This window comes from Periplaneta americana, chromosome 1 (genome assembly GCF_040183065.1).
Source record: "Periplaneta americana isolate PAMFEO1 chromosome 1, P.americana_PAMFEO1_priV1, whole genome shotgun sequence".
Classification (NCBI taxonomy): Eukaryota; Metazoa; Arthropoda; class Insecta; order Blattodea; family Blattidae; genus Periplaneta; species Periplaneta americana.
This window is the reverse complement of record NC_091117.1, coordinates 35,678,431-35,693,326: the sequence shown is the minus strand read 5'-3', so window position 1 is coordinate 35,693,326 and position 14,896 is coordinate 35,678,431. Positions and strand designations below refer to the sequence as shown.

Below are 14,896 nucleotides of genomic sequence, written 5' to 3'. Positions count from 1 at the left end.
AACACTGAAACAGCTGTAAGCCGCACAAATCTTACATAATTAACACGAGTAAGTCCGGTAGTCAATCAATTAATTATATTCAAGTGTTAAAAGTAGTGTACGCAAGATTCAAAATGGATTCACAATTTCTTGAAAATAATTCTTAATTATTGAAGTAAAATTATATTGAATAATTTCGAGGGAAAAAATTGTTCAGGGGCCGGGTATCGAACCCGGGACCTTTGGTTAAACGTACCAACGCTCTCCCACTGAGCTGATACCCGGCCCCGGAACAATTTTTTTCCCTCGAAATTATTCAAATTAACTTTACAGGGAGTTATTCCTGAAAGCTTAATTTGCATAATACACGTCACTGTACGTAACAGAAAACCACAATTTAAAGTCACACAGAGTTAGTGTGCACTCAAATGTTGGTTGCTTGACTGTTGTCAGCCCACTTTGAGGTCTGTGGATATAGAGGGAAAAATTGGATCGGTGTCGGGTAGAGTTCCCGGGTAGCTCAGTGGGAGAGCATTGGTACATTTAACCAAAGGTCCCGGGTTCGATACCCGGCCCCAGAACAATTTTTTCCCTCGAAATTATTCAAATTAACTTTACAGGGAGTTATTCCTGAAAGCTTAATTTGTGTAAAATTATATTATCAATAAATTTTAAGAATAATTATTACTAACTTAATCTTGGTTGCTTCCCCTGCTTTGGAAACCATGTTACACCACTGAATGTTAATACAGACTCTTGACATATATCAGTCGTTTTCCTGTTTGTTGCTAGCCCTTCATCTGCTGTAACAGAACCTACTTCCTCTGTGAAGTACATATTCAGAGACTGCTTTCAATTTTATGTTAAACTGCAGGATTAAGACTGAGAGTGTAATTTATGGGGAAAGAAGGTTTCGTTTCTCTTCCTTACTTCAAACCACATGGGACACAGTTATGTGGGATCTGTGCAGGTGAATTTGTTTGTTTAGATTTAAACAACATTTAAAAATTAAAGGAAGTGTATATTGCAATATGGCAATATATTTAATTCCCGCCCCCATTTCTTCCATACCGGTATTGAAAATTTTAAGAATGAAAGTATTTTTATGCTCGACCATGCCGAAATGTAGTAATTATACACCTGGTAGCAGTCCTTTAATGCATTTCATTAAAGTACACCTATTCATTAAAGTTCAGGTTTTCGATTATTCTCGGATATGCAATCGAAAGACAATGAGGGAAACATCACGGAGGCTGGAAATCCAATACTGTCGCAGAAGGTTATGTTCTGTTACTATAATAATTAGCGTTAATTGTAAATAATATTCAAATAAATTCAATTTGTCATCTCGTTTTTCAATTCTGAATCAATTTCGAGGTTATATCAAAATTAGTTCATGTTATTCTTTACATTACATCAAGGTCAATGACATTATTGTTCCTCAGAAAAAATCAATACTTTCGCGTCTGCGCACATCTCACAATATATGAGCTATGCACAAGGTCACTTCCGATCTTCAGTCAGATACAAATAAAATGAATACTTCTGAATAATTTCAAGTTAGAAATATGGTCCAGCATAAAAAGTCGTATGAAACTTGCCTATAATGGTAATTAAGACACTCGTATGAAAATTATGAAACTCGCTTGCGCTCGTTTCATAAACAATCATACTCGCGTCTTAATTACTATTATTATAGGCTCGTTGCATAGTGTACTATTATAGTTAGCAATAATGAAACTGGATATTTAAACATTTGGAATTTATTTACTTTAACTCTCATGAAAATAGTAAGTTTGCAAATATGGAACAATCATTATGAACTAGACTTCAGACTTATATTGTTACTTACCTCGGTATGAGCTGTTATAGTGATTGTCTTGTTTAATATTTGCAGTTTTGGTGCTGGTGTTTGTTGTCTACAATCGTCGGCGTGAAGCACACATCAAATACCCTGGACCAGATGACGATGTACGCGAGAACATCATCAATTATGATGATGAGGGCGGTGGCGAGGATGACATGACAGCATTTGATATCACGCCACTGCAGATCCCCATTGGGGGCCCAGTGCCTGAAATGCCTGCTAAATTGCCCTGTAAGTTTGTATCCTGCCTTTGCAGTTGATCCAAACAAACATTACAATATAGGTACTATACGTATTAAACAATTCTTGATGATCGATCCAGTCACAATAATTATTATTATTATTGTTATTTTTATACTACAGTATTTGAAATGAGCTTCAGAGCTACCTTCAGAGATGAGAGACATCTACGATTGAAAAATTTGAAACAAATGTCCGTGTTCTTTGTAATATGATCAATGGTCGCTGATTATCTCATTATTATTTGCCTCTGTTCCACTATTTCTTTATTATTTCCAACTGTAAGAAAATTAGTATCGTCTACATATAAAATGATTTTACAAGGAAATTCCTCCACCCCCGTTATTATAAGAAATAGAAAAGGTCCTAAAAGTGATTCCTGAGGCAATCCAGTAGTATTTATTTTGAACGTAGATACATTATTACCCATCACTACCATTTGTCGTCTGGATTTCAAATAAGTCATCATAAGTTTTAGCTTTACTGCTTTTATTATGTAATACCCTAATTTCTTAATGATTAGTGTGTGTAGTTCTTGAGTAGCAACCTACTTTTTATACTGTAAGTATTGAGTTATCCAGTTAGGGTTGCCAAATGTACGGTTTTTTTCTGGAGCATCCAACCTGGAAGTTCAGAAATTTTTTCTGGGTTTTGTGGTCTAATAAAGAGTTGCAACATCTCCCTTCTTGACTTTTAGTTAGGATCTAAATTTTCAAGCCGCATAGAAGCACTAGGCGGTTATATACATTGCGAAACTCAGAAGTTGCTTGTTTTTACGTGGGAGATATACTGGCCTAAACCTCTGGAGGTTCAGAATTTTTTATGGGTCTCCCCTTATAAGCATTACTCCACTATGGCACTACGGTAGAAATAAGTATTAGCAGGATTTATAATTTGTATTGGATTTTACTAATGTTTGTTTTCTTGGTCTTACAGTCCCTCCAATGGGTCCTGAGCCAAATGTGGGTGTGTTCATTGAAGAACATAAGAAGCGAGCTGATGCTGATCCCAATGCCCCACCTTTTGATGATCTCCGAAATTATGCATACGAAGGTGGTGGCAGCACTGCTGGATCTCTTTCTTCTCTGGCCTCAGGTATAGATTCATATGTATTGTAGGCCTATATCTAGCTTAATTACACTGTATATATATTTGTGTATATCAGGGGTTGTCAAAACTCGCTGAAATGGGTAAAGGGTAAGCAGAGCCATCCCATGTGCCCCGTCATGCAGCAGAAAGTGGTAGAGAGCATACCCGCTAGCAGCTACAATCGCACCATAGTGCAGTGTGTTCTCCGCTCGTAAGAGACGCTAGCCTCAGGGTGCTCTGTGCTGATGACCACTGCTTTAAACTTAAACACTAGTTAAAATAAACGGAAATAAATATCCAAAATGTACAAATTTTCTAAATTGTCACAATCACTTCACTGCTGTCCTAAAATTTTGTATGTATACCAGTACATATTTCTATTGGCGTGGAAGAGAAGGCTTGATGGTCTTAACACCAGGGGCGTATTTTGCGGGCTACCGGGGCTACCAGCGGTAGCCCAAGGAAATTACAAAAGAAAAAGTTTATAATATAACATAATGTAATAATTTTGTATTATTAGTTCCTAGGGGTTTTAAATACTGGGACACCCTCTCTCCAGGGATTATAAATATAGAGGGCCCATGCCCGGGGTAACAAGGGTGAAGACCTCAACGGTAGAAGATTCTAGCGGAAGAGGCTCCCCTCTCCTTGGGGGCTTATACAAGTGAGGAGCAAGTTCGAATGCTTAGAGGTGGCAGCCCCACCATCGGACTTACTCAGCAGTAGGCTGGTTACCTACTATGAGGACAATTAAATAAACTCGGCAGGAATAGCCGGATAGATAAACGACTAGAAGCCTCAGAAATGAAATTCCTAAGATCAGTGGCGGGATATTCTTTATTACAACACAAGAGGAATGAAGATATCAGAAAAGAATTAGGGATAGAGGGAATAACACAAAAGTTAACAAATCACCGAAATAGGTGGATGGAACATCTAGAAAGGATGGAGGATCACCGAATTCCCAAGAAAGCTTTCCAGTATGCTCCAAGAGGAATGAGAAATAAATGTTGGTCGTCCTAGGTTTCGTTGGAGAGAACAATTCTAATGGGGACGGAACGGGCCTACCGGCTCAACCCCTGATGTTGATGATGATGATGAATTAAAATTAAAGTAATTGTTAGATATATTTTGTGTAATAATAGGGTCAGCGGTAGCCCAAACCCTTTAACCAGTATACGCCACTGCTTAACACCACCAGAATAAATAAATTTATGATTTATTATTTATCACTACGATTACCATCATTATCATTGAATATATTTATTAATTGACATTTATTGAATCTTATTGCTTTGAATGTATTAATTTGAGTATCAGTTATGATTTATTCATTTAAGTGCTATGGTATTAATGTGAATTTAATTACCATAGTCTTCGTCATTGTCATAATACTGTGCTGTACTAGCAAACTATTAGCATCATGCCCACAAACCATCCTCATTATACCACCTAACCATCGTCGTAATACCATCAGTTCATCATCATTATACCACCAAACCATTACCATCATATAGTATCGTACTATCAAATCATCATTACATTATTATAGCCCATATCACCACTAAACCATTATTATACCACCAAACCATTATCATAATACAGTGTACAGTGCAGTTGTACATATGCGAGTGAGGGAAGATTAAATTTATGCAGGTCCAGGAAGGGGCTGAGAGGAGCTTTATCCCGCCCTTGAGCTGATATGACAACAGTTATATTTAAGTTTACAGAGTTATTTAATTTGATGAAATTAAACCCAACAGTTTTATTTCTACCTTACACACTAAGTCACCAAAGCATTTGCTAAGGGTGAGCATACACCCCTTCAATAGTAACTAATGGACTCGTCCTATCAGCAGTGAGTAGTGACTTATAGTAGGAAAAACAAATTAGCCTCTCCCTTTAGGGAATCCTGGATCCGCCACTGCGTCATACCACCAAGCCATCATATCAACAAACCACCAAACTATCACCAAAATATCACCAATCCACGACTATTGGGTAGCAGTAGCATGTCTGACTGTGAAACAAGTGGGCCTGGGTGCAAATTCTGGTTTGGACAAGTTACCTGTTTGAGGTTTTTCCTGGTTTTTCCCTCAACCCACTAAGAGCAAAAGCTGGGTAACTTTCGGCACTGGACCATGGACTCATTTCCCTGACACCACCTTCATCTCACTCAGACGCTAGATAACCATAGCAGTCAGTGGCGGCTCGTGGTTATTGAAATAAGGGGGGCTGCATACAAGAATAAACAGAACAAGTTATTTTATTTAAAGATTAGTTCCATGCGCCTTGTCTTGTAGGTTGCAAACTTTTTAACCATCTTCTTATTAAAATCCGGTATTTCGTTTAACATAATCTTTGCAATGGAAAACATAGCTAATGCGGTCACTTCTCTCATCGTATTTCTAAGATTTTTTTTTACTCTCTTCAAACACGAAAAGCAACGTTCTGGTGCGGAAGTTGTCATTGGTATGGTGATAGGTATGCGTAGTAGTTCCACAACTTCTGAAAATGAGGCCTGCAAGTTCTCAGACAGAAGAAACTGCAAGAGCTTGACTGCATCACAGATATTTTTGAATTCTTGTCTCTGATACAACACAGTGAGTTACGTTTTAGTTTGTCTTTATCGAACATTGGAAAAAGCTTCACACATACATTTAGGTCATTTTCAGGAAATGAGCTTTTGTAGCATTCAAATTTTTCTTTATCTATGAACTGGAATCGGGTGTTAGCTTGTGTGATAATGAGGTCACACACTTCCTTGGCTGCACCAACCCTTGTCTGAATCCCTTCCACCTTACGACGCTTTTTAGGGTATTCATTTTCACAGATCTCGCTGCTCAACTGTGCTTGCCTCATTTATTGTGATGTTGTTAGATGTTTCAGATTCCATTATGGTTGGAAAACATTCTAGCAATGGCTCCTTCTTCTCATGAACAACATTTACTGTTCTTATTTTAAAACTCCATCTTGTTGCCCCAGCTGATGGAATTGTCTTTGAAACACATTAATCTAATACAGACTGTGTGGAGAGCGAGAAAAGAAAGCAGGGATACTGGATAAATTAGCAAAAAATATGCGAGCTTTGTAGGCTATTTTGTTTAGCGGCTCTTTCCACTATGAGATTCAACTGATGGGCACTTAATTTCACATTTCTCCTGAATTGTTAAGATACTGAACTGAATAGACTGTAAATATTGTACAGAATTAAACAGTGTTGCACTTGTTATACTCAAACATTAAAGAAACTGTATTTAAAACTGCGCACTACTGACAAACTGCTGCAAATTTTGCAGCACCTGGAAACTCTGGATTCATGCAAGGGCCAGCAGGGGGAGGGGTAAAACTAACGCGCAAAGCATCCGAGACGAGTCTGGCAGCTCCAGGGGAGGAAGTGGCTTCATCCTATAGTCCTTGTCTCTGGTTTCGCTCTGGCAGCACCAGGGGAGGAAGTGACTTCACTAACGATTGCGTGCATGTCAATGAGAGCGAAATTTTATAAAAAAAATTCGAGCCGCTAAATAGAGACTGTATAATAAATGTATTTCACAGCATAAAACGACAAGAGCCACAAATGTTTGGGGGTGCTGCAGCTCCGCAGCCCCCCTTCGAAAGCCACCCCTGATAGCAGTTGATAAAATGTTGTAAAATAAACCAATAAAAAATACCACCAACCTATCATCCTCATTATAGTCTTACATTCTTACTACCATTACGACTACATCCATGGACATTATCATCACCGTCGTTGTATGAATATCTTTTCTGTGTGGAGCAAATCTCCAAACAAAACTTTATCTAGTGTTTTCTTATAAAATAACATAGAAACATGAGTAGGAGATGAGTAAGATGCTTTTCTGTTGTGGTTACTATCATGATGTTTATTTGCCTTCAGGAACTGACGACAACGAGCAAGACTTTGATTATCTTGGAGCTTGGGGGCCACGGTTCGACAAGTTGGCAGACATGTATGGACAAGAGGGGGAGGAGAGCGAGGAGGAGCAGTAGGAAGACAAAGAAGAGAGAAGGCAACGCTCCGTGTTTTAGGTTCCCCCCTGGAAATACACAGCATACACACACACATATGTAGATCCCATACACTCTTGTATGGTGAGCGAGAACCCTGCAGTTTTTTTGTGTGGTCGAGAGAAGAGGCAAGACGTTGGCACTAACATGATCTCAAGTACCCCCGTTATTCGCACTCCACAACCCTTGAGCAGCACCCGTTCGTTCTCTTTCTCTCATACCTCATCTCAGGACGTCGTGCTCTGTCACGACTTGTCTTCTTCTTATTAGCATATACAGTACTGATATTATATGAACCTCTCACTATCCGGAGGTGATCCTCTATATCTCGCTCTCTCTCATCATTCATAAAACGTATAGGTCACCAACCTTGAAAACAACCGCCTCACTAGCACTGCAGGGGTGCAAAAGGGGTCAGTGCCATGCATTTTAGAAAACTGCATCGGATCACCTTTATTATTGATCGGTTGGGCTTGAATCTTTCCTGCATGGAACCATTTACGTGTACCTGCTGTTCGCAAAATGAGTGGCATCAGAGATCTGCTAGAATGAATGTTATATGATATAATTATAAAGACTGAATAAGAGTTCTATTGTAAATTGCTAAGCACTGACTTTAGCTCTACATAATTTGTTGTCCTTTGCAGTTTGAAAAATTACCGCCTTCTCCCTCCAGTGATTGCTTATTCACACAAAGATATTATTAATCTGTAAAACTCGTTATTATATCAAATTCAATTGTGTATTTCTCAGCGTCAGATGCAAATGAAGTGAGTAGCACCCTTTGACGCCCTGTCAGTCACCTGTATCAGGTAGCTTGTTTATCACAGGGTGGTCACATAAAAAAGCTGTTTATAAAATGGAAAAACAAAGCTATACTGCTCTAGCTTTGTGTAATACAAAATATTTTATATACGAAATGTACTACATATGTCTCTCTCCCGTTTTTTTGTTTTCTTCCTTCTATTTCCCCTTCCATATATCTCTCTTCCCCCCCCCCCCTGTCTTCTTTTCACCTGTCGAAATTGTGCTAGCCTATATGCCCACATAGGTTTGCCAGTGCTTAATACAGTCCTCTGTAACCTATGTTCAGCTATGTTGATGTAGTCCAACCTAACCAAAACTAATGTAACCGTAAACTGGGGTTACTTTGAACACAGAGGAAACTTTGAACATTTTTTCAGAAAATCATAATTGGGTTTCTACATGCTTCACTTGTTATAGATGAAGGTAAATTTGGTATGAGAATGATTTTTATGATATTCTACCTCCGTCTATAACAAGTGCAGCATGTAGAAACCTAAATATGATTGTCTGAAAAAATGTTCAAAGTTTCCTCTGTGTTCAAAGTAACCCCAGTTTACGAAACCTATTCTATCCTTAACCTAATTATTTTAATAGATTGGGTTATAAGTTGTTATAGCTATTGTTTTGTTTTGCGATACTTGAAAGCATGGTGGCAGGATTTCCGGTTTCACCTATACTGTGTATGGCAAATACTCATAAATGGTTCCATGCAAGAAAGACTGAAGGCCAGCCGACAAATAGAAAAGGTGAAGCCACTGCGTCGAACTGCTTGTTTTCTGGGTCAGGTGCCTATACTGTCTGTGGGCCTTAAACACTGGGGTTGAACAAACACACTTAGAAAAAGGAATTAAGACTGTAAATGACTCACCGTTAACCATGGTGTCATGTGTCATACTGTGTTCTTGAGTATAAGATGAGCACCATGCCAGTATTTATTATAGAGCATCGTAATTCTCACAAGTCAGGAAACTGTTGTCAGTGTACTGTACATAGTTGGTATACCTAGCATAGCTAATCTCAAATACTCATCAAAGATCACCACATCCCGTAGACGTATAATGTAAATAGATTTGTCGATATTGTGTTGTATAACATTTGAAGGCATTTTTGCACATAAATGATGATCGACAACCACCGAATTCGCGTTTCCCTACAGGATGGGAGGGCGTATAGGTTGACGGACTCGCACCGTGAGGCTATCGTGCTCATCTGTTCTCTAAGGCCGCAGTTTTAAAACTCGGAGTTTTATGTTACGTGCTTGTATGATTTGCACTTGTTCCTGATTGGTTGAGTGCGTTGTGAGTATGTGCACATAAGTGTGACTGCTGCACCATTAAGAAGTATGAATGTGCAAAAAAAAAAAAAAAAACATAAGAAATTAATTCAGCGTGTGAAGGTGGTTCGCAGCTTTACGAAACGTCATTCCTCGCGCAAGAGATCGGGTTAGAATTCAGAGTGTCAGCGTGTGTAGACAGAGTGTCGGTATGCAAGTTGAATACAAATCAAAACAGTAGTCTGTGTTCTTTATATTTATTATTATTATTATTTGTCCATCCCTGCCTCGTTTGACAAGGATTAGTGCCAATTATCGAGGAAATACGTAGAGTCGTAATCATGGTAAAATTTTTGCATTAATGTGTCGCACTCATGTACTGAATTGTAGAGTTAGAAAATAATTTTAAGAGATATGCGTACTATACTTTGCCGTACATTTACCACGTTTTGAGACGTTGCTGTAATTACCCCAATGTTAATTTATAAACCGTGTCAAATTATTATTACCAACGGTATTATTTTTTATTAATTTTTAATGCGTTCTCATGAATGACGTCGTACTTTGGTGTGTTTGGTTATATCGTAGCCTACGTACGTATACAAAGCTGGGAAATACAGAGATTTCCATCGACAACAATACTTTCCATTTGTTTCCAAGAATTGCCGCTAGATTTATCTCTACCAACAGTTACTAGAGTCTGCAATAGATATTGAAACCGAAGTGCAGCAATTTTAATCGTTGCCTTTGGTTTAATGATGAAAAACAAAGATGAGTTTGAAACTAAATATAATTATTTATGCACATTATTATTGGCTGGTATGTCAGCCATCATTATAGAGGTAGGTGAGCTTACTTAATGGACCAAACATGGCAGTTGATGACAATCTAATGCGACTCTAGTGAAGAGATGTAGAACAATGCGGTCTTCCTACTCGAAACCTATCTTCTGGAACTTGTATAACAACGTAGGCCACGGCTTGGATGCATGTTTTGAGTATTTGAGAATGATTATTTGGCTAGTATGTACCAGTTTATCCTCCATGGCCTCATTTTATGTAACCTGTGTTTTATGTTGTGGCTAGCTTAGTATTCTTTAAGTATTGTATTGATTTGAAGGCAGATGCATGTCTCTGCCGAGTTAGGGATAATCTTTAATGGTTCGACATTTTTGTCAGCAAGTGTACTAGTTTCTGATGATGTTCAGTATTACGTTCGATTGTTTGAATCCTAAGCCAGAATGGTGTATACTTCTTGCCATGAAAAAGAAAAGAAAAAAAGAAAGAAAAAAAAGCTTTTTGGAGGAAAAGAAGAAAATTCATTTTAGATCTGTTTCCAAACATTCCAAAAAGTGTTTGATTTGTGTTTGAAGTCACAGTGTGGAACCGAAGTGCAGTGAGTAAGTAATCAACACTCACACAAGCCTCCAGGATGTTTGTGTCAGTCTGAAAACACGTCAAGAGGAGTGAAAAACGGAAAGGACGATACTTGGACTGATATTTGTAACTGCTCAAAATCCAGTGTACAGTACATCCCCCTTCCCATGTGTTTGACTCTTTATCATTCGCATGAAAGTAGTTAAAGTCGCGGCAGATACTGTGGGAAAACTCTTTGTATCTTCAGTGTGTGTTAATCTCACATAATTACATCTCAGTGATAATGTACTCTTGTTAGTTTCGACTCATTGTAACAAATCTTCCACCATATTTTCTTAGAGTACTCATAAAACTGCAACTAAACATTGAGTTTTACAGAGATTCATTTTATCCATACTACCTAATGAGTCATAATACCATGTTGTAAAAGCTGCAACACATATTTCATAACATTGCTATTTACATGTTAGTGATTTTAGCAATATTTTTACTGAACTAGTATCAAAATTGTTTATCACATTATAAACTGATGTATCTGGTAATTTTTTTTGGATGAATTTCAGCAAATCGAAGCACTGTTTATTTGTCAATATCGCTCAATAAACAAATGCCTGAAGTACCATGTTTCGTGTTAGCTCGTGCTCCACGCAATGTGTGTGTGACAGGGATAATGGAGATTTTGGCATATGTTGTGAGAGTTCCAAGCTTTCTGAGTGTCCAACCCTGATTTGATAGACTGGTCCACAACGATAAGAAATAAGAGAGTGGGAGATCAGGTTTGTTTCTTATCGTTGTGAACGCATCCGAAAACCTGCACACTGGCAACACTCCACCCCGCCTGCCCCCCGCAAACCGACCTCATCCCACACAGGCTCTGTATCACTGCCATCTAGGATGTAAATGTCATGTGTACATGTGTTGTATGCGAACCAAGTTGTTGATGAATCCCAGTGAAACAGTCATACATACTCTCCATTTAATTAGAGTGAGTGTTTTCTGATATTATCTGCCATGTTTAGTTAAAAGGAAGATTTGGTTCGATTGCTTTATTTTTTGTGGAAACAACCATTCCTCCTCTAATTTGTGAGAGGTTTAACATAATGAATTTTGTACATTTTTACAAAATCTTCATACCTTAGAGTGTCAACACATGACTCAGTATAACTTCAAATGTAAAATAGTAGTTTTCAGTAATGGAGTCGTAATATATAAGACAGTAATGGACTCCGTACAAAAAAAATGTAATGTATATCATTTTTCATTAACTTTTTAGGTGGATATACCATATTTACCAGTTAATATGATTGTAGCACACATTAAATTTCTGTCAGATAGAATTAATTATATTTCAAGTTTAAAGACTTTCCTGATGGACATTCCTCAATGTGTCACAGCTTTGAATTTAGTAATTATTTTTTATGAGGAATTAGAATGTGTTGATTTCTGTTTGACATCCTGTTAATAGATCTCGTAGAAGAGAAGTTATACAAATGATTGATAGTCAGCCCAGAATGTTACAGTTATCTGCTGTGATTTTAGTTGCAACTGTGTGATTTTTGTGAGTGTCTTGATGTTTGTGTTGATTTTTTTTCAGCTGTGATTATCTAGCTGTATAGTTTCAATATAAAATAAATACACCATTACCATGTTTACAAATGTGTTTTATTACACTGTTTCCCATGTTTCAATTTAATACTGGAATTCGTAGGATTTGAGAGGCCAAAAAACATGAGGTTGGTGAGAAATACGGTATGCGGAGTTAAACCGTAAATGCAAGTGGCTGTTTCTTCTTCTTGTAAGCAATAACCAGTGTTAGTAGAATTATCTTCCATGGAATTTATAACTATCTACAGAGGTAAGAAAATAGATTCATTGAAGTAACTACAAGTTTAGTTATTGTAATAAATCTAGTGTTGTTTGCAGCGCGAAATTTTTACTCGTGATGTTGCTACAACTTATTGAATGTCATTTCTTTAACAAATTTACGCCATTTGCAGAAATGTGGAATGGTGGAATGAATCGCAACAAGCAGATGTTCTTAAGGCATTTTATAAAAGTGGTGAGCGTGAAGTTGCTGTTAGAAGGGAACATCAGCGTCATTTTTATCCTGGAAAGCATGATCCAGTCTCATCTGAAGATGCAATGAGGTTATGGGTGCAAAATTTTGAAGCCATGGGAACTGATTTGAAGAAAAATCTACAGGTAGGCTTAGGAGTATTTGAAAACATGAAGTAATTCACCCAGTGAAAAATATTACACAAATTGCAAAATGCTCTGTGAGACGAATTTTGTCAGTATTGTAGATCTCAAGTAGCAAGAAGTGGCATAAGTAGCATTGATTTTCAAGTCATGATATTTCGTAAACGAGAAAAAAGCGAAACGAACTTAACAAACGAAAATTAGCTTAAATATGCATTTTCATTAAATTCAAGCTACACGACCTGGGACGGTTCCCTTGTGAGCTATGTTCCCTATGTGAGCAGATTGCATACAACGCAAGTAGGGGTATATCTGTCTCACTCCTGTGCAAACATAGGCGGAGAGAGAACTGTTTCCTTGGGGAGGCAAAGCAAAACCACAAAATCCCAATAGAAGGAGATTATGGGAGACATATATCTTCTCCCCCCATTATAGCTTGACCTTGGTACAGTATATCAGAATGTGATCATTTAATAAAGGTATTGTAAAATAAAGTATTGTCGAACCATCGGATTTGTGCCCCTTCAGCGCTTTCGTCATTCTTGAAAAAGTTAACGCCTGTACTCACCCCATTCCACCCGCTTTCCTCCCACCACGTCAAAGAGCAGGCCACGAACCTTGCTGAATAGAGATTTTGCCAAACTTCCGTCAAACGGTGTCATAAATAACTAATCCTCCATGCTGCAATATCATTTCTTTCAATTAAAATACATCTTGTATTTCTACATTTTTAAACCTAAATCCCATGTCTCGAATCACTTTCCGTAGTGTTTCTCTCCAACCTTGGAAATTATTGCTTCTCTCGCAACCTTCAGTAATTTCTTCAATGTCGGAACTTCTTTCTGCAAGGTATAAAATTTTTGTATCTTTCTTCTTAAAATACATCGGTTCATATCATCTTCAAGAATTAAAGTTTCCCTGTGTCTGTTCTTTCTGGTGATTCTAGCTTTTCATCTCCTGCACAGACCCCCTTTCTTCAGATTTTCTTTATTAGGCGCTCTAACCTGCCTATATAAATTACATAAAAATGTTGTATTATATCAGTATTAGTTAAGTAATTTTAATACGTAATCAATTGAAATAAAATAAGCCTCACCTGTGATCGCAGCTGCTCTTTTCGTTGCCTGATTTATAGGAAACAGACATTGATCTGTTTGTTTCTCTTCATCGAAAAATGCTATTACGTACTTGCTTAATAATATTTCTTTCGCCACTCCTTGCTACAGTGTTCATGTTGAATTGACAACACTGGACTGCAAGCGCAAATGAACTGTCCTGCAAGAAGGCTGCAAATTGTGAGTAATGGGGGAGAAAAGGGAGAGAGATAGGAATGCAGGGAGAGAAATGAATTACCGAGGCTGAGAAGGAATTAGGGTTCATTTCGGGGGCACAGATCCGATGGTCCGACAATAAACTTGTAACAAAATATACAGACAATTTAATTTTCTTTTCCTCTTGTAAGGAAGAGGGACTCGGAGGCTTGCACTGCAGCTTGAGGCTTATTGTGCTTACCACTCCTATTCTGTGAATGATTGGGTAGCCGCACTCTTGTACAAGTACAGCACACCACACCATGAACTTAACCTGGGCTATTGTATGGATGATGATATGTGAATTAATGATTGCTAAATGAATCCGAGGTCCAACATCAAAAATTACCCAGCAATTCTGCTTCAATTGGTTGAGGAAAAAGCCCAACCAAGTAACTTGTCCAAACAGCTGGTTTCATGGTCAGACGTGCTAACCATTACTCCACAGCGGTGGACCAATTTTACATTTACTTTATCTGTTTATTTAAAAGAGCAAGATTTCATATGAAATGTGAATTCTAATTATTTTATTTAACCTCGTCTTTAAGTTTAACCAGGGTCACTTTTCTTTTTTTTGCATTGTTGTGCAGTATGTTATTCATATTTCTTCAAGTGGCCGCTTGAACACCTGCAGAGTTCTAACATATCAGCACAGGCTGTTACAAAAAAAAAAAAAAAAAAAAACATTATAGTGCTTCCATTCCTCAGATGAGGTATAGAAATTCTT

At 37.7% G+C, this 14,896-nt stretch overlaps 1 protein-coding gene across 4 annotated transcripts in view; it reads left to right on the top strand.

Moving 5' to 3' along the window:
• LOC138694604 (neural-cadherin) overlaps positions 1–10,601 on the top strand; it is a 1,134,847-nt gene extending 1,124,246 nt beyond the window's left edge. For all 4 annotated transcript variants that reach the window (XM_069818535.1, XM_069818527.1, XM_069818517.1 and 1 more), the window contains exons 25-27: positions 1,877–2,077; positions 3,023–3,181; positions 7,074–10,601. In XM_069818535.1, coding sequence (XP_069674636.1) covers positions 1,877–2,077; positions 3,023–3,181; positions 7,074–7,186 — 473 coding nt within the window. In that variant the 3' untranslated portion in view covers positions 7,187–10,601. The remainder of the gene's footprint in view (positions 1–1,876; positions 2,078–3,022; positions 3,182–7,073) is intronic.
• The last annotated feature ends 4,295 nt before the right edge of the window (positions 10,602–14,896 follow it).